Below are 24,612 nucleotides of genomic sequence, written 5' to 3'. Positions count from 1 at the left end.
GGATTCGCACTGTCTGATCCTGCCACCTTGGCCTGCCTCCCTTTGGCCAGGCCCAGCTCGCCAAGTCCGAGAAGACGAGGGGGGACCTGACAAAGCTGCAGCAGGAGACGGAGATGGAGGCCCAGGGCCTGAGAGCGCGGATACGAGAGCTGGAGGCCTCAGCGGAGACAGCCCAGCAGGAGCACTCTCAGCTGCTGCAGCAGTGCAAGGTGAGTGGCGGCCAGCTTTCAGGCGCGAGAGCGGCTTTTCAAAGACCCGTCACCCCAATAAATACATTTCTCCCGAGAAGCCCCTTCAGAGATCCGATGCGCGGAGGGATCTGGGCGTTCTGGTGCACGAGTCACAAAGAGTTGGTACACAGCTGCAGCGAGTGATTGAGACGGGGAACGGATTGTTATCCTCCATTACCAGAGGGGTTGAACATCAGAGGGAGGATGTTGTGCTTCAGTTATACTGGGCGTTGGTGAGACCCCACCTCGAATACTGTGGGCAGTTCCCGTCTCCTTGTTTAGGGAAGGATGTCAATGGGTTGCAGGGGTTGGGGGGCTGTTCAGAGGAGGTGGACTCGATCGATACCCGGGATGAGAAGGCTTGTCTTATCAGGAAAGGTCGGACAGACCGGGCTTGTTCCCACTGGAGTTTAGAAGAGAGAGGGGGTGGGGTGGTGGAGGGTTGGGGGGGTAATTGGGTTGAAGTTTACAAGGACCCTGAACGGTCTGGACAAGGTGGACATGGGAAAGGACGTTTCCCTCTTGTGGGTGAGATCAGAACGAGGGGGAGGGCGGTGGGGGAGGGGGGGGGTTGGTGGTGGGGTGGGGGCTGGGGGGGGTGACTGTTTTAAAATTAAGGGGGGGTCACCTTTTAGGACGGAGACGAGGAGGAATGTTTTCTCTCTCTCTCGGAGGGGGTTGTGCGACACCGGAACTCTCTGCCTCCGAAGGCGGTGGAGACTCCGGGGAGGGGACGAGGTGGGGGGGTCACTGAGTATTTTTAAGGGGGGAGGGAGATAGATTCTGGTCAGTCAGTGGGGTCGAAGGTTATCGGGGTGGGGTGGGGGGAGTAGATGGGAATTTGGAAATCGAAACCCAAACAGATCGACCACGATCTCACAGAATGGGCGGAGTAGGCTCGAGGGGCCGAATGGCCTACTCCCTGCTCCTGTTTCCTATGTCCGTAAGTACCTTTGTGTGTTAGGTTGCGTTCCTATAACAACAATCTGCATTTATGTAACTCCTTTAGTACATCGAAAACCACACCCCCCCAACCCCCACTAGATTCACCTCATGAGCATTAAAGAGAACGTTTAAGCTCAAGCTGCATAAGGAGGCCTTACAGACAGGCGACCAAAATGTGAGTCAAACCGGTGGGATTTAAGGAACGCCTTAAAGGAGAGAGAGAAAGAGCGGGAGAGACGGAGGGATTCAGGGAGGGGATTCCAGAACTCAGGGCCCCCCCACCAGGCAGCTGAAAGCACGGCCGCCGATGGTGGAGCGATGGGAATCAGAGGCCGGAATGGGAGGAGCGCAGAGATCTCGGAGGGGCTGGAGGGGGTTACAGAGATAGGGAGGGGTGTAGGGACTGGAGGAGGTTACAGAGATAGGGAGGGTTGTAGGGGCTGGAGTAGGTTACAGAGATAGGGAGGGTTGTAGGGGGCTGGAGGAGGTTACAGGGATAGGGAGGGTTGTAGGGGCTGGAGGAGGTTACAGAGATAGGGAGGGTTGTAGGGGCTGGAGGAGGTTACAGAGATAGGGAGGGTTGTAGGGGCTGGAGGAGGTTACAGAGATAGGGAGGGGTGTAGGGGCTGGAGGAGGTTACAGAGATAGGGAGGGTTGTAGGGGCTAGAGGAGATTACAGAGATAGGGACGGGTATAGGGTCTGGAGGAGGTTACAGAGATAGGGAGGGTTGTAGGGTCTGGAGGAGGTTACAGAGATAGGGTGGGTTGTAGGGGCTGGAGGAGGTTACAGAGATAGGGAGGGTTGTAGGGGCTGGAGGAGGTTACAGAGATAGGGAAGGGTGTAGGGGCTGGAGGAGGTTACAGAGATAGGGTGGGTTGTAGGGGCTGGAGGAGGTTACAGAGATAGGGAAGGTTGTAGGGGCTGGAGGAGGTTACAGAGATAGGGAAGGGTGTAGGGGCTGGAGGAGGTTACAGAGATAGGGAGGGTTGTAGGGGCTGGAGGAGTTTACAGTGATAGGGAGGGTTGTATGGGCTGGAGGAGGTTACAGAGATAGGGAGGGTTGTAGGGGCTGGAGGAGGTTACAGAGATAGGGTTGTAGGGGCTGGAGGAGGTTACAGAGATAGGGAGCGTTGTAGGGGCTGGAGGTGGTTACAGAGATAGGGTGGGTTGTAGGGGCTGGAGGTGGTTACAGAGATAGGGAGCATTGTAGGGGCTGGAGGAGGTTACAGAGATAGGGTTGTAGGGGCTGGAGGAGGTTACAGAGATAGGGAGCGTTGTAGGGGCTGGAGGTGGTTACAGAGATAGGGTGGGTTGTAGGGGCTGGAGGTGGTTACAGAGATAGGGATGGAGCGGGTACGCAAAGGCGGACGAGGGAAACGGGTATTGGTGCCCAGCCGGGCAGTGGGGATGGGGCAGTGGGTTGTGGGTCACCGGGTGTGAGGGGGAACCGAGTCGAAGGTCAGGACGGCTGAGTGACGGGTGTGAATTTCAGTCCCTGGCAGAGGAGAGACGCCTCGCGGTGGAGGAGTGCCGATCCCTGAGGAAGCAGCAGGGCGAATCGACAGCGAGGATCCAGGAGCTGGAGGCGGACATTCGTAACATCGGCCACACGCTGCTGGAGCGCGAGACCACCCTCGACAGGTAAGAGGCAGCCACCCTCCCTACCGCCCACCCTCCTTCACTCATCAGGCAGATGGTGAAGCTGGAAGACAATCGGACTCCCACACAGGAACGCACACACACACACCAGCCTTCCCTTCTACACTGTCGTCCACTCGGTCAGAAAGATACTACAATGTTATCATCAATGGCCAGGGGAATTGATTACAAAAGTAGGGAGGTTGTGCTCCAGTTGTGCAGGGCACTGGTGAGACTACAGTCGGAGCACTGTGCACAGTTCCGGTCTCCGTATCCCTGGGTTAGACCACACTCGGAGCACTGTGCACAGTTCCGGTCTCCGTATCCCTGGGTTAGACCACACTCGGAGCACTGTGCACAGTTCCGGTCTCCGTATCCCTGGGTTAGACCACACTCGGAGCACTGTGCACAGTTCCGGTCTCCGTATCCCTGGGTTAGACCACACATGGAGCACTGTGCACAGTTCCGGTCTCCGTATCCCTGGGTTAGACCACACTCGGAGCACTGTGCACAGTTCCGGTCTCCATATCCCTGGGTTAGACCACACTGGGAGCACTGTGCACAGTTCCGGTCTCCGTATCCCTGGGTTAGACCACACTCGGAGCACTGTGCACAGTTCCGGTCTCCATATCCCTGGGTTAGACCACACTGGGAGCACTGTGCACAGTTCCGGTCTCCGTATCCCTGGGTTAGACCACATTCGGAGCACTGTGCACAGTTCCGGTCTCTGTATCCCTGGGTTAGACCACACTGGGAGCACTGTGCACAGTTCTGGTCTCTGTATCCCTGGGTTAGACCACACTTGGAGAACTGTGCACAGTTTCGGTCTCTGTATCCCTGGGTTAGACCACACTGGGAGCACTGTGCACAGTTCCGGTCTCCGTATCCCTGGGTTAGACCACACTGGGAGCACTGTGCACAGTTCCAGTCTCCTTATCCCTCGGTTAGACCACACTTGGAGCACCGTGCACAGTTCCGGTGTCTGTATTGCTGGGTTAGACCACACTCGGAGCACTGTGCACGGTTCTAGTCCCTGTATCCCTGGGTTAGACCACACTGGGAGCACTGTGCACAGTTCCGGTCTCTGTATCCCTGGGTTAGACCACTCTTGGAGCACTGTGCACAGTTCCGGTCTCCGTATCCCTGGGTTAGACCACACTCGGAGCACTGTGCACAGTTCCGGTCTCCGTATCCCTGGGTTAGACCACACTCGGAGCACTGTGCACAGTTCCGGTCTCCGTATCCCTGGGTTAGACCACACTCGGAGCACTGTGCACAGTTCCGGTCTCTGTATCCCTGCGTTAGACCACACTCGGAGCACTGTGCACAGTTCCGGTCTCCGTATCCCTGGGTTAGACCACACTCGGAGCACTGTGCACAGTTCCGATCTCCATATCCCTGGGTTAGACCACACTGGGAGCACTGTGCACAGTTCCGGTGTCTGTATTCCTGGGTTAGTCCACACTTGGAGCACTGTGCACAGTTCCGGTCTCTGTATCCCTGGGTTAGACCACACTTGGAGCACTGTGCCCAGTTCCGGTCTCCGTATCCCTGGGTTAGACCACACTTGGAGCACTGTGCACAGTTCCGGTCTCCGTATCCCTGGGTTAGACCACACTCGGAGCACTGTGCACAGTTCCGGTCTCTGTATCCCTGGTTTAGACCACACTGGGAGCACTGTGCACAGTTCTGGTCTCTGTATCCCTGGGTTAGACCACACTTGGAATACTGTGCACGGTTCTAGTCCCTGTATCCCTGGGTTAGACCACACTGGAAGCACTGTGCACGGTTCTAGTCCCTGTATCCCTGGGTTAGACCACACTGGAAGCACTGTGCACGGTTTTAGTCTCCGTATCCCTAGGTTAGACCACACTGGGAGCACTGTGCACAGTTCCGGTCTCTGTATCGCTGGGTTAGACCACACTGGGAGCACTGTGCACAGTTCCGGTCTCCGTATCCCTGGGTTAGACCACACTCGGAGCACTGTGCACAGTTCTGGTCTCTGTATCCCTGGGTTAGACCACACTCGGAGCACTGTGCACAGTTCCGGTCTCCGTATCCCTGGGTTAGACCACACTCGGAGCACTGTGCACAGTTCCAGTCTCCGTATCCCTGGGTTAGACCACACTGGGAGCACTGTGCACAGTTCTAGTCTCCGTATCTCTGGTTTAGACCACACTCGGAGCACTGTGCACAGTTCCGGTGTCTGTATTCCTGGGTTAGACCACACTGGGAGCACTGTGCACAGTTCCGGTCTCCGTATCCCTGGGTTAGACCACACTCGGAGCACTGTGCACAGTTCCAGTCTCCGTATCCCTGGGTTAGACCACACCGGGAGCACTGTGCACAGTTCCGGTCTCCGTATCCCTGGGTTAGACCACACTTGGAGCACTGTGCACGGTTCTAGTCCCTGTATCCCTGGGTTAGACCACACTGGGAGCACTGTGCACAGTTCCAGTCACCGGTATCCCTGGGTTAGACCACACTTGGAGCACTGTGCACAGTTCCGGTCTCCGTATCCCTGGGTTAGACCACACTCGGAGCACTGTGCACAGTTCTGGTCTCTGTATCCCTGGGTTAGACCACGCTCGGAACACTGTGCACAGTTCTGGTCTCCGTATCCTTGGGTTAGACCACACTTGGAGCACTGTGCACAGTTCCGGTGTCTGTATTCCTGGGTTAGACCTCACTTGGAGCACTGTGCACAGTTCCGGTCTCCGTATACCTGGGTTAGACCACACTGGGAGCACTGTGCACAGTTCCGGTGTCTGTATTCCTGGGTTAGACCTCACTTGGAGCACTGTGCACAGTTCCGGTCTCCGTATCCCTGGGTTAGAACACACTCGGAGCGCTGTGCATAGTTCCGGTCTCCGTATCCCTGGGTTAGACCACACTGGGAGCACTGTGCACAGTTCCGGTCTCCGTATCCCTGGGTTAGACCACACTTGGAGCACTGTGCACAGTTCCGGTCTCCATATCCCTGGGTTAGACCACACTCGGAGCACTGTGCACAGTTCCGGTCTCCGTATCCGTGGGTTAGACCACACTGGGAGCACTGTGCACAGTTCCGGTCTACGTATCCCTCGGTTAAACCACAGTTGGAACATTGTGTAAATGCGTTGGAAGCACTCTGACAGTGCGGCGCTCCCTCAGCGCTGACCCTCCAACAGTGCGGCTCTCCCTCAGCACTGACCCTCCGACAGTGCGGCTCTCCCTCAGCAATGACCCTCCCACAGTGCGGCTCTCCCTCAGTACTGACCCTCCGACGGTGCGGCACTCCCTCATCACTGACCCTCCGACAGTGCGGCGCTCCCTCAGTACTGACCCTCCGACAGTGCGGCACTCCCTCAGCACTGACCCTCCGACAGTGCAGCATTCCCTCAGCGCTCACCCTCCGACAGTGCGGCGCTCCCTCAGCACTGACCCTCCGACAGTGCGGCTCTCCCTCAGCGCTGACCCTCCAACAGTGCGGCTCTCCCTCAGCAATGACCCTCCCACAGTGCGGCTCTCCCTCAGTACTGACCCTCCGACGGTGCGGCACTCCCTCAGCACTGACCCTCCGACAGTGCAGCGCTCCCTCAGCACTGACCCTCCGACAGTGCGGCACTCCCTCAGCACTGACCCTCCGACAGTGCAGCATTCCCTCAGCGCTCACCCTCCGACAGTGCGGTGCTCCCTCAGCACTGACCCTCCGACAGTGCGGCGCTCCTTCAGCACTGACCCTCCAACAGTGCAGCATTCCCTCAGCGCTCACCCTCCGACAGTGCGGCGCTCCCTCAGCACTGACCCTCCGACAGTGCGGCTCTCCCTCAGCACTGACCCTCCGACAGTGCGGCGCTCCTTCAGCACTGACCCTCCAACAGTGCAGCATTCCCTCAGCGCTCACCCTCCGACAGTGCGGCGGACCCTCAGCACTGACCCTCCGACAGTGCGGCTCTCCCTCAGCACTGACCCTCCGACAGTGCGGCGCTCCTTCAGCACTGACCCTCCAACAGTGCAGCATTCCCTCAGCGCTCACCCTCCGACAGTGCGGCGCTCCCTCAGCACTGACCCTCCGACAGTGCGGCTCTCCCTCAGCACTGACCCTCCGACAGTGTGGCTCTCCCTCAGCACTGACCCTCCCACAGTGCGGCGCTCCCTCAGCACTGACTCTCCGACAGTGCGGCGCTCCCTCAGCACTGACTCTCCGACAGTGCGGCGCTCCCTCAGCACTGACTCTCCGACAGTGCAGCACTCCCTCAGCACTGACCCTCCGACAGTGCGGCTCTCCCTCAGCACTGACCCTCCGACAGTGCGGCTCTCCCTCAGCACTGATCCTCCGACAGTGCGGCGCTCCCTCAGCACTGACCCTCCGACAGCGCGGCGCTCCCTCAGCGCTGACCCTCCCACAGTGCGGCACTCCCTCAGCACTGACCCTCCGACAGCGCGGTGCTCCCTCAGCACTGACCCTCCGACAGTGCGGCTCTCCCTCAGCACTGACCCTCCGACAGCGCGGTGCTCCCTCAGCACTGACCCTCCGACAGTGCGGCTCTCCCTCAGCGCTGTCCCTCCCACAGTGCGGCGCTCCCTCAGCGCTGTCCCTCCGACAGTGCGGCGCTCCCTCGGCACTTACCCTGGGAGCTCGGGTCTGGAACCTGCTGCGGCTCGATAATCAGCTCTCTCTCTCTCTCTCCTCGGATTAGGGGGCAGGAGGCCTTGTTGCAAATATTTAACTCTTGTTCTCCACCTTCAGGGTGAGGGACCATGTTACGAAGCTCACTGGCAAGCAGGAGGAACTCGGCAGACAGGCTCAAGAGGAGACAGAGGAGAGACAGTTAATCCAGGTATTACAGACCCTCCCCCCCCTTTTCATTCAATGACAGTGGTCGAATGTTCCCATTGTCACATTCTCCCCCTCCCCGCTGGAGCGAGTCCCAGATTCTCCCCCACTCCCCGCAGGAGCGAGTCCCACATTCTCCCCGCGGGAGCGAGTCCCACATTCTCCCCGCGGGAGCGAGTCCCACATTCTCCCCGCGGGAGCGAGTCCCACATTCTCCCCGTGGGAGCGAGTCCCACATTCTCCCCGCGGGAGCCAGTCCCACATTCTCCCCCGCGGGAGCGAGTCCCACATTCTCCCCACTCCCCGCAGGAGCGAGTCCCACATTCTCCCCCACTCCCCGTGGGACCGAGTCCCACATTCTCCCCCACTCCCCGCAGGAGCGAGTCCCACATTCTCCCCGCGGGAGCGAGTCCCACATTCTCCCCGCGGGAGCGAGTCCCACATTCTCCCCGCGGGAGCGAGTCCCACATTCTCCCCGCGGGAGCGAGTCCCACATTCTCCCCGCGGGAGCCAGTCCCACATTCTCCCCGCGGGAGCGAGTCCCACATTCTCCCCGCGGGAGCCAGTCCCACATTCTCCCCGCGGGAGCGAGTCCCACATTCTCCCCGCGGGAGCGAGTCCCACATTCTCCCCGCGGGAGCCAGTCCCACATTCTCCCCGCGGGAGCGAGTCCCACATTCTCCCCGCGGGAGCGAGTCCCACATTCTCCCCGCGGGAGCCAGTCCCACATTCTCCCCGCGGGAGCGAGTCCCACATTCTCCCCGCGGGAGCCAGTCCCACATTCTCCCCGCGGGAGCGAGTCCCACATTCTCCCCGCGGGAGCGAGTCCCACATTCTCCCCGCGGGAGCGAGTCCCACATTCTCCCCGCGGGAGCGAGTCCCACATTCTCCCCGCGGGAGCGAGTCCCACATTCTCCCCACTCCCCGCGGGAGCGAGTCCCACATTCTCCCTGCTCCCTGTGGGAGCGAGTCCCACATTCTCCCCGCGGGAGCGAGTCCCACATTCTCCCCACTCCCCGCGGGAGCGAGTCCCACATTCTCCCTGCTCCCTGTGGGAGCGAGTCCCACATTCTCCCCGCGGGAGCGAGTCCCACATTCTCCCCGCTCGCCGCGGGAGCGAGTCCCACATTCTCCCCGCGGGAGCGAGTCCCACATTCTCCCCACTCGCCGCAGGAGCGAGTCCTACATTCTCCCCGCTCTTTGGGTAAAGAAGTTACTCCTGAATTCCCCTGATTGGATTTATTAGTGATCATCTTATATCGATGGTCCCCTCATTCTGGTCTCTTTCCAGCCTTCCCCAACAAGTGGAAACACCTTTTCTCCGTCTCCCTGATTGAAACCCCTTCGTCATTTTAAAGACCTCAATCAGGTCACCCCCTCAGCCTTCTCTTTTCTAGAGAAAAGAGCCCCAACCTGTTCAATCTTCCCTGATGGTTACAAACCTCTCAGTTCTGGTATTATTCTAGCAAATGTTTCTTTGCCTCCTCTGCTGTGCCTCAATATTGTTTTGATAATGTGAAGAGCAGAACTGTGCACAGTGCTCCCAGTGTGGTCTAACCCAGGGATACGGAGACCGGAACTGTGCACAGTGCTCCCAGTGTGGTCTAACCCAGGGATACAGAGACCAGAACTGTGCACAGTGCTCCAAGTGTGGTCTAACCGAGAGACACGGAGACTGTAACTGTGCACAGTGCTCCAAGTGTGGTCTAACCAATGTAGGCAGTGACCCTATATAATAGCTTCCCCTTGTATATTGTCGCCCACTGAGTTGGAAACTGGTTTGGAAAAATAATAGGAAGTTATTGTTCATTGGGAGGGGAGTTGATTACAAAAGTAGGGAGGTTGTGCTTCAGTTGTACAGGACACTGGTGAGACCACATCTGGAGTACTGTGTACGGCACTGGTCTCCTTATTTAAGGGAGGGTGTAAACGCGTTGGAAGCCGTTCAGAGAAGGTTTAACCAGACTGACGCCTGGAATGGGTGGGTTGTCTCATCAGGAAAGGTCGGACAGGTTGGGCTTGTATCCGCTGGAGTTTAGAAGAGTGAGAGGCGACTCAATCGAAACCTATAAGATCCTGAGGGGGGTCTCGACAGGGTGGGTGTGGAGAAGATGTTTCCTCTTGTGGGAGAATCTAGAACGAGGGGGGAGTGGGGGAGGGGTCACTGTTTAAAAATAAGTGGGTTGCCCATTTAGGACAGAGACGAGGAGAAATGTTTTCTCTCTCCGAGGGGGGGTGGGGAGTCTCTGGAACTCTCTTCCTCGAAAGGCGGTGGGAGCAGACCCTGAGGGCAGGACCCTTTACGGGGCCCCCTCCGTAGCTGACCTCCTGCTCCCAGCAGTGCCCCGAGATGGTGGCGTAGTGGGAATGTCACTGGGCTAGTAATCCAGAGACCCCCCCCCGCCCCGGGCGTTCCTGTGCACGAGTCACCAAAAGTTGGTGCCCAGCTGCAGCAAGTGATTCAGGCCGAGGTGGATGGATTCCTGATGAACAGGGAGGGGGGGGAGGCGGGGGCGATGGGTTATCGAGGTGGGGGGTGGCGGGAATGTGGGGTTGAGGAGGTTAATATCGGACCAGCCGCGGCCCTATTGAAGGGTGGACAGAGCGAGCTGGTGGGGCCGAGGAGCCCTCACTCCTCCTCCTCCTCTTCCTGGTGTTAATACGTTCGCTCATTCTCTCTCTCTCTCTCTCTCTCTCCTCCCAACCCAGGCGCGGATGGCTAGCCTGAAACTCGAGAACCAGGGCCTGCGGGAGAGGCTGTCCGGCCGGGACGAGGAGGTGGCGTCGCTGAAGGCGGAGGTCCGGCAGCTGCTCGTCTCAGCGAGCGATAGCGAGGTGAGAGGGGGACCCCACCCCGGAGGAGGGGTCGGTGGGGGAGGTACAGCCGGGTCACCTCGGTGGCCGCAGCGGCCTGAGTGACGAGGAGCTTGCCGCCTTCCCCTCGTCGGGCCTATTTTCCCCTTCCCCACTGCCCCCCCTCCTCGAGGTGGGAGGGGGGCACAGTTTCAGAATAAGGGGTCTCCCATTGAAGACGGAGACGAGGAGGAATTTCTTCTCTCAGAGGGTGGTCAGTCTGTGGAATTCTCCCCCCTCCCCCCACAGAGAGCAGCGGAGGCCGGGTCAGTGAATATATCCGAGGCCGAGTGAGACGGGTTTCTGATCGACGAGGGGGTCGAGGGTTATGGGGGGATGGGGGGTGGTGATGGAGGGGAACAGGTGGGACAGCGGAGTTGAGGTCACAATCGGATCAGCTGTGAGCTTATTGAATGGGGGTGGGGGGGGAGACAGCAGCCTCGAGGGGCCGAATGGCCCCCTCCCGCAGGAATCAGCGTTGGAACCCTCGCTCTATGTATGTTTTCAAGAAGGAGTTAGATGTCGCTCTTGGGGGTGGGGTGAAAGGGATCAAAGGATATGAGGGTGGGGGGTGCGGGGGGGAAGCGGGAGCAGGCTATCGAGTTGGATGATCAGCCATGATCGGAATGGATGGTGGAGCAGGGCTCGATGAATGAGTTTATAAAGGCCGTTCCTGAGGGTGGGACTCTTTACTGCCCCCTCCATAGCTGACCTCCTGCTCCCAGCAGCGCCCCGAGATGGTGGTGTAGCGGGAATGTCACTGGGCTAGAAATCCAGAGACCCACCCCACCCTGGGCGTTCCCATGCACGAGTCACTAAAGGTTGGTACCCAGCTGCAGCGAGTGATTCAGATGGCCTGTGGAACGCTATCCTATATCACGAGAGGGATTGAACGCTATAGAAACCTATACGATTCTAACAGGACTAGACAGGGTAGATGCAGGAAGGATGTTCCCGATGGTGGGGGTGGGGGGAGTCCAGAACCAGGGGTCACATTCTGATGATGCGGGGTAGACCATTTAGGACTGAGATGAGGAGAAATGTCTTCACCCTGAGAGTGGTGAGCCTGTGGGATTCACTACCACAGAAAGTAGCTGAGACCAAAACATTGTGTGTTTTCCAGAAGGATTTCGATGTAGCTCTTGGGGGGGCGAAAGAGATCAAAGGATATGGGGAGAAAGCGGGAGCAGATTATTGAGTTGGATAATCAGCCACGATCATAATGAATGGCAGAGCAGGCTCGAAGGGCCGAATGGCCTCCTCCTGCTCCTAGTTTCTATGTTTCTATAAGAGGGAGGATGTTGTGCTTCAGTTATACAGGGCGTTGGTGAGACCCCACCTCGAATACTGTGGGCAGTTCCCATCTCCTTGTTTAAGGAAGGATGTCAATGGGTTGGAGGGGGCGGTTCAGAGGAGGTGGACTCGATCGATACCCGGGATAAGCGGGGTTGTCTTATCAGGAAAGGTCGGACAGACCGGGCTTGTTCCCACTGGAGTTTAGAAGTGAGTTGGGGGCGGCGGGGGGGGGATTGGATTGAAGTTTACAAGACCCTGAACGGACTGGACAAGGTGGACGTGGGAAAAGACATTTCCTCTTGTGGGTGAGGCCAGAACGAGGGGGGAGGTGGGCGGGGGGGGCGGGGGGGGGTCATTGTTTTAGAATTAGTGGGGGGGTCACCTTTTAGGACGGGAACGAGGAGGAATATGTTTTCTCTGAGGGTTGTGCGACTCTGGAACTCTCTGCCTCCAAAGGCAGTGGAGGCGCCAGGATGGGGGGCTGGTGGGACACTGAATATTTTTAAGGGGGAGTTAGATAGATTCTTGTCAGGTCGAAGGTTATCAGGGAGGGGGGAATGTGGAACTGGAAACACAACAAGATCGGCCACCATCTTATTGAACGGGGGTAGCAGGCTCCGAGGGGCCGAATGGCCTACTCCCCTGCTCCTGTTCCTGACGTTCTCATGATTGAATTCAATAAAAAAATCTGGAGTTTAAAAAAAAAACCATTGTCCATCACCGTAAAACCCCCACCTGGTTCACCAGTGCCCTCATGAAGAGGCCCACAGCGAGCCAATCGGTCCTCGAGGGGCAATTAGGGACGGGTAACAGACCAAGAACAAAAGCCCCTGCGCCACACGACATCCCCAACTACAGACCCGACTGGGGTGGGGTTTGGAGGAGGTGGGAGGTGGATGGAGACCTCCCCCCACTCTCCCCTTGAATTGGCCGAATTCCCCACTCGATGGATCTGGGTTGGACTCAGTAATGTGAGATCCGGCTCATGGGAATATATAGATATATATAACGATATTCTATATAAATCTAACAAGGATTAGAGGGGGAGGAGTTAATTATTCCAGGGACTTCCTCCCCTACCCAGCCATTAATTGTTTTCTCTGTCTCTCTGTCTCTCTCTGCCTCTCTGTCTCTCCCTCTCTCTGTCTCTCCCTCTCTCTGTCTCTCCCTCCCTCTGTCTCTCTCTCTCTCTGTCTCTCTCTTTCTCTCTGTGGCTCTCTCTCTCTCTCTGCCTCATTCTCTGTCTTTCTCTCTCTGTCTCTGTGTCTCTCCCTGTCTTTCTCTCTGCCTGTCTCTCGCTCTCTCTCTGCCTCTCTCTCTGTCTCTGCCTCTCTCTGCCTCTCTCTGTCTCTCGCTCTGTCTCTCGCTCTGTCTCTCGCTCTGTCTCTCTCTCTCTCTCTGCCTCTCTCTCTCTCGCTCTCTCTCTCTCTGCCTCTCTCTCTGCCTCTCTCTCTCTGCCTCTCTCTCTTGCTGTGTCTCTCTCTGTCATTCTCTCTCTGCCTCTCTCTCTCTGTCTCTCGCTCTGTCTCTCTGCCTCTCTCTTTCTCTGTCTTTCTCTGCCTCTGTCTCTCTCTCTGCCTCTCTCTCTGCCTCTCTCGCTGTCTCTCTCCCTGTCTCTCTCTCTCTCGGTCTCTGTCTCTCTCTCTCTGTTTTTCTCTCTGTCTCTCTCTCTCTCTCTCTCTGTCTCTATTCCCCACCTCCACCCTTTGCAGGCTAAGTACGACGCAGTAAGTGAGCAGCTACGCTGCACTTACGAGCAGCTGTCATCCAGCCGGCAGGAGGCGGTGCTGATGGGGGAGGAGATGGCCAGAGCCTCATCGGTACGGGACAAGACCATCTCCGAGTTGCACCGCAGTCGCCTGCTCGTGGCTGAGCTGCAGGCTAAGCTGGCCGAGGTGTCCGGCCAGTGGGAGGAGGCCGAGGGGCAGTGGAGGGAGGAGAGGAGCATCCAGCGGCAGATCTTGGAGGTACGATATCTCAGATTTTGCCGCTGACTGGCACTGGGTCGTGATGCTGCTGCCAACTCATTTAAAGGAGAGATATTTTTGCCAAGGCTGAAAAGATTCACATTGCAGCCCATTTATACGTGCTCAAAGCCACACCCATGAATTCTTTGCAAACAAAAGGAACGTGTTCAAGCCTCGCTCCTTTTTGGAATTACGCTGAAGCTTGGGGAGCCTATTGTTCCACGTTTCTTTCTCCATGGCAATGCCTTGACCAATCAGCACTGACTTGCCAACGAATGAGCACGCTTTTCACGTGTCGTATAAATTGTTGTGATTGTTTGAAATTTGGCATTCCTGCATTTGTCCCGATGAGTGCGAAACGAAAGCCTTCAGCAGCTTGTCCCTCTCTTCAGCAATTGCTGTTTCTGCCCACGTAGCATTTCTGATTATGCTTTTGGTCACACTATGGCTGCCAATTCACTTTCCTCCATTACAAATTCCTATGTAAACATATGTGAATGTAAAGCTCAGTGGGTAGCGTTGGCCTTCTTGACATGGGGCAGAACGTGTGGGTCTGAGTCAACATTCCAAAACTCTACAAATCCAGTATCAAGGGGGTGCCACTCTGTTGAGGGTCAGTACTGAGGGAGTGCCGTGCCGTGAGAGGGTCAGTGTTGAGGGTATGGCGCACTGTGGGAGGGTTAGTACTGAGGGAGCGCCGCACTATCGGACAGTCAGTGCCGAGTGAGCACCGCACTGTTGGAGGGTCAGTACTGAGGGAGCGCTGCATTGTCAGAGGTCAGTACTGAAGGAGCGCCGCATTGTTGGAGGGTCAGTGCTGAGGGAGCGCTGCGCTGTCGGAGGGTCAGTGCTGAGGGAGCACTGCACTGTCAGAGGTCAGTACTGAAGGAGCGCCGCATTGTCGGAGGGTCAGTGCTGAGGGAGAGCAGCACTGTTGGAGGGTCAGGACTGAGGGAGCGCCGCACTGTCGGAGGGTCAGTACTGAGGGAGTGCCGCACTGTCAGAGGGTCAGTACTGAGGGAGCGCCGCACTGTCAGAGGGTCAGTACTGAGGGAGTGCCGCACTGTCAGAGGGTCAGTACTGAGGGAGAGCCGCACTGTCGGAGGGTCAGTGCTGAGGGAGCGCCGCACTGTCAGAGGGTCAGTACTGAGGGAGCGCTGCACTGTCAGAGGGTCAGTACTGAGGGAGCGCCGCACTGTCAGAGGGTCAGTACTGAGGGAGTGCCGCACTGTCAGAGGGTCAGTGCTGAGGGAGTGCCGCACTGTCGGAGGGTCAGTGCTGAGGGAGCGCCGCACTGTCGGAGGGTCAGTGCTGAGGGAGCGCCGCACTGTCGGAGGGTCAGTGCTGAGGGAGAGCCGCACTGTGGGAGGGTCAGTGTTGAGGGAGCGCCGCACTGTCGGAGGGTCAGTGCTGAGGGAGAGCCGCACTGTCGGGAGGGTCAGTGCTGAGGGAGCGCCGCACTGTGGGAGGGTCAGTGCTGAGGGAGCTCCGCACTGTCGGAGGGTCAGTGCTGAGGGAGCGCCGCACTGTCGGAGGGTCAGTGCTGAGGGACAGACGGACTGTCGGAGGGTCAGCGCTGAGGGAGCGCCGCACTGTCGGAGGGTCAGTGCTGAGGGAGCGCCACACTGTCGGAGGGTCAGTGCTGAGGGAGAGCCGCACTGTCGGGAGGGTCAGTGCTGAGGGAGCGCCGCACTGTCAGAGGGTCAGTGCTGAGGGAGTGCCGCACTGTCAGACGGGTTGATGTTGAGGGAGGAGGAGGGATGAGGGATTGGAGGTGAAACATCAGGTGCGAGCATGGCGTGACTCCTGTGTTTCTTCTTGCTCTATTCCCTCGACAGGTAGAAAAAGAGAAGGTGCTGAGGCTGAGTGCGGAGCTGCTGAACTGGAAGGCCAGTGCCCAGGACAGGGAGGCAGAGACCCAACGTTTGAAACAGGAACTGGGTCGGGAGCGGGACCGCAGCAGGGTAAGGATATCCCAACCTCAGTGTCAGCATAACCACCATATCCTGCTGTCTCTCTCATCCTCTCTCTCTCTCTCCCTCCTCTCTCTCACCCTCTCTGCCCCCTCATCTCTCTCTCTGCCCCCTCATCTCTCTCCCTGTCCATCTCTCTCCCTGTCCCTCTCTCTCCCTGTCCCTCTCTCTCCCTGTCCCTCTCTCTCCCTGTCCCTCTCTCTCCCTGTCCCTCTCTCTCCCTGTCTCTCTCTCTCCCTGTCCCTCTCTCTCCCTGTCCCTCTCTCTCTCCCTGTCCCTCTCTCTCCCTGTCTCTCTCTCTCCCTGTCCCTCTCTCTCCCTGTCCCTCTCTCTCCCTGTCCCTCTCTCTCCCTGTCCCTCTCTCTCTCCCTGTCCCTCTCTCTCCCTGTCTCTCTCTCTCCCTGTCCCTCTCTCTCCCTGTCCCTCTCTCTCCCTGTCTCTCTCTCTCCCTGTCCCTCTCCCTGTCTCTCTCTCTCCCTGTCCCTCTCTCTCCCTGTCCCTCTCCCTGTCTCTCTCTCTCCCTGTCCCTCTCTCTCCCTGTCCCTCTCTCTCCCTGTCCCTCTCTCTCCCTGTCCCTCTCTCTCCCTGTCTCTCTCTCTCCCTGTCTCTCCCTCTCCCTGTCCCTCTCTCTCCCTGTCTCTCTCTCTCCCTGTCCCTCTCTCTCCCTGTCCCTCTCTCTCCCTGTCCCTCTCTCTCCCTGTCCCTCTCTCTCTCCCTGTCCCTCTCTCTCCCTGTCTCTCCCTCTCCCCGTCCCTCTCTCTCTCCCTCTCCCTGTCCCTCTCTCTCTCCCTGTCTTTGTCCCTCTCTCTCCCTGTCCCTCTCTCTCCGTGTCCCTCTCTCTCTCTCTCTCCCTGTCCCTCTCTCTCCCTGTCTATGTCTCTCTCCCTGTCTATGTCTCTCTCCCTGTCTTTGTCTCTCTCCCTGTCTATGTCTCTCTCCCTGTCTATGTCTCTCTCCCTGTCTTTGTCTCTCTCCCTGTCTATGTCTCTCTCCCTGTCTATGTCTCTCTCCCTGTCTATGTCTCTCTCCCTGTCTTTGTCTCTCTCCCTGCCTATGTCTCTCTCCCTGTCTATGTCTCTCTCCCTGTCTATGTCTCTCTCCCTGTCTTTGTCTCTCTCTCCCTGTCTTTGTCTCTCTCCCTGTCTTTGTCTCTCTCCCTGTCTTCGTCTCTCTCTCTCTCTGTCGACTCCTCTCTCTTCCTCTCGCTGACTCTCTCTCCCTCGCCATTTTTCTCTCTCTCCCCGCTTCCATCTCTCCCTCTCCCTGTCTCTCTCTCTCTCCCTCTCTCTCTCTCTCTCTCTCTCTCCCTCGTTGTGTGTCTCTCTCTCTCTCCCTGTCTCTGTCTCTCCCCATATTCCTCTCTCTCTCTCCCCGTCTCCCTCTCGGACAGAACCTGCGGCCCCCTGGGGGAGGGACCGAGGGGGTAAAGGACAGCGTCTGGGGAGCAAGCAGTGAATCTGTTCTCACTCCTCCCTCAGGTCCAGGTGTCAGAGATGCTCCGACAGCGAAACGAGATGAAATCGGCCCTCCAAGTGGCCCAGAAAGAGAAGGAGGTGCTTCAGAATGAGAAGCAGGTGAGAGGTAAAGGCTGTGGCTGCGAGAGCAGGTCACAGGCTGGGAATCCTGTGGCGAGTCACTCACCTCCCCGACTCCCCCCAAAGCCTGTCCACCATCGACCATCACCGCCCTTCGGAACTGTCACCGTGGGAGCATGTCCGTCCACCCAGGACCGCGGAGTGGACGTCTCTGTTTAATGTATCATCTGAAAGACAGCACCTCCTGCATCACAGCGCTCCCTCAGCACTGACCGTACTACAGCGCGGCGCTCCCTCAGCACTGACCGTACTACAGTGCGGCTCTCCCTCAGCACTGACCCTCCGACAGTGCGGCGCTCCCTCAGCACTGATCCTCCGACAGCGCGGCTCTCCCTCAGCACTGACCCTCCGACAGTGCGGCTCTCCCTCAGCACTGACCGTACTACAGTGCGGCGCTCCCTCAGCACTGACCGTACTACAGTGCGGCTCTCCCTCAGCACTGACCCTCCGACAGTGCGGCGCTCCCTCAGCACTGATCCTCCGACAGCGCGGCTCTCCCTCAGCACTGACCCTCCGACAGTGCGGCTCTCCCTCAGCACTGACCGTACTACAGTGCGGCGCTCCCTCAGCACTGACCGTACTACAGTGCGGCTCTCCCTCAGCACTCACCCTCCGACAGTGCGGCTCTCCCTCAGCGCTGACCCTCCCACAGTGCGGCTCTCCCTCAGCACTGACCCTCCGACAGTGCGGCGCTCCCTCAGCACTGATCCTCCAACAGTGCGGCTCTCCCTCAGCACTGACCCTTCGACAGTGCAGCTCTCCCTAAGCGCTGGCCCTCCGACAGTGCGGCTCTCCCTCAGCGCTGACCCTCCAACAGTGCGGCGCTCCCTCAGCGCCGACCCTCCGGCACCGCGGTACTCCCTCAGCACTGACCCTCCGACAGTGCGGCGCGCCCTCAGCGCTGACCCTCCGGCACCGCGGTACTCCCTCAGCACTGACCCTCCGACAGTGCGGCTCTCCCTCAGCACTGACCCTCTGACAGTGCGGCACTCCCTCAGCACTGACCCTCCCACAGTGCGGCACTCCCTCAGAGAGCAGAACTGTGCACAGTGCTCCAAGTGTGGTCTAACCCAGGGATACAGAGACCGGAACTGTGCACAGTGCTCCGACTGTGGTCTAACCCAGGGATACGGAGACCGGAACTGTGCACAGTGCTCCAAGTGTGGTCTAACCCAGGGATACGGAGCCCGGAACTGTGCACAGTGCTCCGAGTGTGGTCTAACCCAGGGATACGGAGACTGGAACTGTGCACAGTGCTCCCAGTGTGGTCTAACCCAGGGATACGGAGACCGGAACTGTGCATAGTGCTCCGAGTGTGGTCTAACCCAGGGATACGGAGACCGGAACTGTGCACAGTGCTCCCAGTGTGGTCTAACCCAGGGATACAGAGACCGGAACTGTGCACAGTGCTCCCAGTGTGGTCTAACCCAGGGATACGGAGACCGGAACTGTGCACAGTGCTCCGAGTGTGGTCTAACCCAGGGATACAGAGACCGGAACTGTGCACATTGCTCCCAGTGTGGTCTAACCCAGGGATACGGAGACCAGAACTGTGCACAGTGCTCCGAGTGTGGTCTAACCCAGGGATACGGAGACCGGAACTGTGCACAGTGCTCCAAGTGTGGTCTAACCCAGGGATACGGAGACCGGAACTGTGCACAGTGCTCCCAGTGTGGTCTAACCCAGGGATATGGAGACCGGAACTGTAACCAGTGCTCCGAGTGTGGTCTAACCCAGGGATACGGAGACCGGAACTGTGCACAGTGCTCCAAGTGTGGTCTAACCCAGGGATACGGAGACCGGAACTGTGCACAGTGCTCCCAGTGTGGTCTAACCCAGGGATACGGAGACCGGAACTGTGCACAGTGCTCCGAGTGTGGTCTAACCCAGGGATACGGAGACTGGAACTGTGCACGGTGGTGCAGTCTGGGAATCACAGCAGGGAGGATATGGACAGCACGATCCCATGGGAATGTAATAACGTGTTTGAGCTCGCCTTGCTTACCATGCACTGAGGCCATGGGACCTTAAACAGTGGGAGACTGTGCCCCAGGGTCTCTCTGAGCCCCAGGCTGCCTCTCACCCTGGCTTCATATTGGGAGGTGACCCCAGGAATTGACCTTGTCACCAGCTGCAGAGGGAACTCCCTGAGGCTGATTCAGACTGAGTCCGAGAGTGAAGAGAGAGGGGACCAGAGAGAGAGAGGGAGAATGAGGAAGAGAGAGAGAGTGATTTCAGGGACAAGGGAGGCTGTTCCCCCAACTCTCCAGCCTGGCTGAAGAGTCCGGAACCGGGATTGTGCAGGGGGGGTGGGGTGGGGGGGCGGTGGGGGGGGGTGGGGGGGTGAGTGGGTGGGGTAGGGTAGGGTAGGGGGGGTGGGGGTAAGATTCAAGGGTCGTCCATTTCGGACCGAGACGGGTAAGAGATTTCTTCACTCGGGAGGGTGGGTGAGTCTTCGGAATTCCCTACCCCGGTGGATGCCCTGCAGTCGAGTATATCCGAAACCCGCCAGAGGTCGATGGATTTTCGGGCACCGAGGGGGTCGAGGGATGGGGGTGGGGAAACGGGGCGAACGGGGGTGGTGGGGTGGGTCGAGGTGAAAGATCGACTGTCATCTTATGGGATTTGAGATGGGACGGATTGGTGAGGAGGTAGTGGGCTGGAGGAAATGAGTGGTCCACTCCTGCTGCTTCTTGGGAAAACACCAACCCTCCCCCCACCCCACCGAGCGCAGAGATCGCAGAAGGCCACAGGCCAGCTCAGATATGCAGAGCCCCTTCCCCCCACCGGTCAGGCCGATTCCCTGGCAGTTCCCAGGGGGAGGCGGTGGTACCTCCGAGGGCTCTAACCCACTCTGTGCTCTCTCTCTCTCTCTCTCTCAGGTGATCCAGGCCTGCGTCAAGATACTGGAGCAGGAGGTGCAGGCGAAGCAGAGAGAGGCTGCGATCCAGGGGGAGGCGGACAGAAACTCACCAGGTCTGTACCAGCCACGATTCATTAGACCGGCAGGTCAAACTGTCCTCGTCAGAGTAAATCTCCCTCTACACCGTCCCCATCAAACACTCCCAGGACAGGTACAGCACGGGGTTAGATACAGAGTAAAGCTCCCTCTACACCGTCCCCATCAAACACTCCCAGGACAGGTACAGCACGGGGTTAGATACAGAGTAAAGCTCCCTCTACACTGTCCCCATCAAACACTCCCAGGACAGGTACAGCACGGGGTTAGATACAGAGTAAAGCTCCCTCTACACCGGCCCCATCAAACACTCCTAGTTATGTGTTTAACGGAAGTCTGCACGTGTGACCGTTCACTCTGAGACACTCTCTGCTCTCCTTCTGTCAGCCGGTGAGCTGGGGACGTGCGTGGCGAACGAGAGGCTGAGCCAGCCGGACAGCGACCCGCCCGAGGGCACGAGCAGTCCCCTACCCAGGCCACAGGCTGACCGCGTCGTCATCAGTCAACCCGTGTCCATCGCCTTGCAGCTGGCAGAGGCGCAGTCCGTGAGTACCCCAGAAAACGGCGAGACCAGCGGAGTGCAAACAGGGTCAGCGCTGAGGGAGCGCCGCACTGTGGGAGGGTCAGCGCTGAGGGAGCGCCGCACTGTCGGAGGGTGCGCTGAGGGAGAGCCACACTGTCGGAGGGTCAGTGCTGAGGGAGCGCCTCACTGTCGGAGGGTCAGTGCTGAGGGAGAGCCGCACTGTCGGAGGGTCAGCGCTGAGGGAGAGCCGCACTGTCAGAGGGTCAGTGCTGAGGGAGTGCCGCACTGTCGGAGGGTCAGTGCTGAGGGAGCGCCTCACTGTCGGAGGGTCAGTGCTGAGGGAGAGCCGCACTGTCGGAGGGTCAGTGCTGAGGGTGAGCCGCACTGTCAGAGGGTCAGCGCTGAGGGTGCGCCACGCTGTGGGAGGGTCAGCGCTGAGGGAGTGCCGCACTGTCGGAGGGTCAGCGTTGAGGGAGCGCCGCACTGTGGGAGGGTCAGTGCTGAGCGAGCGCCGCAGTGTCGGAGGTTCAGTGCTGAGGGAGAGCTGCACTGTTGGAGGGTCAGTGCTGAGCGAGCGCCGCAGTGTCGGAGGGTCAGCGCTGAGGGAGTGCCGCACTGTCGGAGGGTCAGCACTGAGGGAGCGCCGCACTGTCGGAGGGTCAGTGCTGAGGGAGCGCCGCACTGTCGGAGGGTCAGCGCTGAGGGAGAGCCGCACTGTCGGAGGGTCAGTGCTGAGGGAGAGCCGCACTGTCGGAGGGTCAGCGCTGAGGGAGAGCCGCACTGTCGGAGGGTCAGTGCTGAGGGAGCACCGCACTGTCGGAGGGTCAGTGCTGAGGGAGAGCTGCACAGTCGGAGGGTCAGTGCTGAGGGAGAGCCGCACTGTCGGAGGGTCAGCGCTGAGGGAGAGCCGCACTGTCGGAGGATCAGTGCTGAGGGAGAGCCGCACTGTCGGAGGGTCAGCGCTGAGGGAGAGCCGCACTGTCGGAGGATCAGTGCTGAGGGAGTGCCGCACTGAAGCAGCCCTGGCTCCGAACGTATCGGAGAAGTGTGCCGGGCAATGTCAGTCGGCAGGAGAACGCACCCTGGGAGCCATGTTGATGACCGCCGTAAATATCTTTGACGTGCAGCTCCCCACCCCCACCTGTTCCCATCCTGCCGTAAAAACTCAAACCATTTAGGTCCCTGCTGTCAGTATTCTGCAGCCTTTCCAAGTAGTCGATTAGTCCATTATTACAAGCACAGAGCACTTTACAGTGAGATGGAGGACTGCCTGAAATACCTAATGGCCCTAGCTCAGTGGATTAATGACACTTCACTCAATTCCCTTCAAGGGAGATTTGCATTTATATAGCAGCTTCCCTGACCTGCCGAGCTTTTACAGCCAACTGAGTGTCGTTCTCAAGAGTTTTAATTACGTTAAACCACCTTCTCCCCGCTCCCCGCAGGAGCGAGTCCCACATTCTCCCCGTGGGAGCCAGTCCCACATTCTCCCCGCGGGAGCGAGTCCCACATTCTCCCCGCGGGAGCGAGTCCCACATTCTCCCCGCAGGAGCGAGTCCCACATTCTCCCCGCGGGAGCGAGTCCCACATTCTCCCCGCGGGAGCGAGTCCCACATTCTCCCCGCGGGAGCGAGTCCCACATTCTCCCCGCGGGAGCGAGTCCCACATTCTCCCCGCGGGAGCGAGTCCCACATTCTCCCCGCGGGAGCCAGTCCCACATTCTCCCCGCGGGAGCGAGTCCCACATTCTCCCCACTCCCCGCGGGAGCGAGTCCCACATTCTCCCCGCGGGAGCGAGTCCCACATTCTCCCCGCGGGAGCGAGTCCCACATTCTCCCCGCGGGAGCGAGTCCCACATTCTCCCCGCGGGAGCGAGTCCCACATTCTCCCGGGCCACTCCCCGCGGGAGCGAGTCCCACATTCTCCCCGCGGGAGCGAGTCCCACATTCTCCCCGCGGGAGCGAGTCCCACATTCTCCCCCGCGGGAGCGAGTCCCACATTCTCCCCGCGGGAGCGAGTCCCACATTCTCCCCGCGGGAGCGAGTCCCACATTCTCCCCGCTGGAGCGAGTCCCACATTCTCCCCGCGGGAGCGAGTCCCACATTCTCCCCGCGGGAGCGAGTGCCACATTCTCCCCGCGGGAGCGAGTCCCACATTCTCCCCGCGGGAGCGAGTCCCACATTCTCCCCTCGGGAGCGAGTCCCACATTCTCCCCGCGGGAGCGAGTCCGACATTCTCCCCGCGGGAGCGAGTCCCACATTCTCCCCACTCCCCATGGGAGCGAGTCCCACATTCTCCCCGCGGGAGCGAGTGCCACATTCTCCCCGCGGTAGCGAGTCCCACATTCTCCCCGCGGTAGCGAGTCCCACATTCTCCCCTCGGGAGCGAGTCCAACATTCTCCCCGCGGGAGCGAGTCCCACATTCTCCCCGCGGGAGCGAGTCCCACATTCTCCCCTCGGGAGCGAGTCCCACATTCTCCCCGCAGGAGCGAGTCCCACATTCTCCCCGCGGGAGCGAGTCCCACATTCTCCCCCCGCGGGAGCGAGTCCCACATTCTCCCCGCGGGAGCCAGTCCCACATTCTCCCCGCGGGAGCGAGTCCCACATTCTCCCCGCGGGAGCGAGTCCCACATTCTCCCCGCGGGAGCGAGTCCCACATTCTCCCCGCGGGAGCCAGTCCCACATTCTCCCCGCGGGAGCGAGTCCCACATTCTCCCCCGCGGGAGCGAGTCCCACATTCTCCCCGCAGGAGCGAGTCCCACATTCTCCCCGTGGGAGCGAGTCCCACATTCTCCCCGCGGGAGCGAGTCCCACATTCTCCCCGCGGGAGCGAGTCCCACATTCTCCCCACGGGAGCGAGTCCCACATTCTCCCCGCGGGAGCGAGTCCCACATTCTCCCCGTGGGAGCGAGTCCCACATTCTCCCCCGCGGGAGCGAGTCCCACATTCTCCCCGCGGGAGCGAGTCCCACATTCTCCCCGCGGGAGCGAGTCCCACATTCTCCCCGCGGGAGCGAGTCCCACATTCTCCCCACTCCCCACGGGAGCGAGTCCCACATTCTCCCCGCGGGAGCGAGTCCCACATTCTCCCCACTCCCCACGGGAGCGAGTCCCACATTCTCCCCGCTCTCTGGGTAAAGAAGTTTCTCCTGAATTCCCCTGATTGGATTCATTAGTGACCGTCTCATATTGATGGGTCCCGAGTTCGGGTCTCTCTCTCTCCCCCGACCCATCCCCAACACAAGTGGAAACATCTTCTCTTCGTTTCCCCAATCGAAGCCTCTTCATAGTTTTAATGATCTCGATCAGGTCACCCCCTCAGCTTTCTCTTTTCTAGAGAAAAGAGCCCGGCCTGTTCAGTCTTCCCTGATGGTTATAAGCTGCTCAGTTCTGGTATCGTTCTCATGAATCTTTATTTCACCTTCACAAGTGCCTCGATAACCTTTTGTATAAAATGGAGACTGAAACTGTGCTCAGTGCTCCAAGTGTGGTCTAACTCAGGGATACGGAGACCGGAACTGTGCACAGTGCTCCAAGTGTGGTCTAACTCAGGGATACGGAGACCGGAACTGTGCACAGTGCTCCAAGTGTGATCTAACCAGTGTATACAGAGACCAGAACTGTGCACAGTGCTCCGAGTGTGGTCTAACCCAGGGATACGGAAACCGGAACTGTGCACAGTGCACCGAGTGTGGTCTAACCCAGGGATATGGAGACAGGAACTGTGCACAGTGCTCCGAGTGTGGTCTAACCAGTGTATACAGAGACCAGAACTGTGCACAGTGCTCCCAGTGTGGTCTAACCCAGGGATACGG

At 59.0% G+C, this 24,612-nt stretch overlaps 1 protein-coding gene across 5 annotated transcripts in view; it reads left to right on the top strand.

Moving 5' to 3' along the window:
• LOC121275079 (calcium-binding and coiled-coil domain-containing protein 1-like) overlaps positions 1-24,612 on the top strand; it is a 49,968-nt gene that overhangs the window by 10,330 nt on the left and 15,026 nt on the right. For 2 of the 5 annotated variants that reach the window (XM_041182484.1, XM_041182483.1), the window contains exons 4-12: positions 51-209; positions 2,669-2,817; positions 7,547-7,637; positions 10,343-10,468; positions 13,495-13,749; positions 15,588-15,713; positions 17,201-17,296; positions 20,200-20,293; positions 20,664-20,821. In XM_041182484.1, the coding sequence (XP_041038418.1) occupies positions 51-209; positions 2,669-2,817; positions 7,547-7,637; positions 10,343-10,468; positions 13,495-13,749; positions 15,588-15,713; positions 17,201-17,296; positions 20,200-20,293; positions 20,664-20,821 (1,254 nt within the window). The remainder of the gene's footprint in view (positions 1-50; positions 210-2,668; positions 2,818-7,546; positions 7,638-10,342; positions 10,469-13,494; positions 13,750-15,587; positions 15,714-17,200; positions 17,297-20,199; positions 20,294-20,663; positions 20,822-24,612) is intronic. The other 3 variants (XM_041182487.1, XM_041182486.1, XM_041182485.1) reach the window with 2 other exon arrangements.

The sequence above is a fragment of the Carcharodon carcharias genome (genome assembly GCF_017639515.1).
Source record: "Carcharodon carcharias isolate sCarCar2 chromosome X unlocalized genomic scaffold, sCarCar2.pri SUPER_X_unloc_15, whole genome shotgun sequence".
In the NCBI taxonomy this organism is placed as follows: domain Eukaryota; kingdom Metazoa; phylum Chordata; class Chondrichthyes; order Lamniformes; family Lamnidae; genus Carcharodon; species Carcharodon carcharias.
This window is presented reverse-complemented; position numbering and strand designations above follow the sequence as displayed.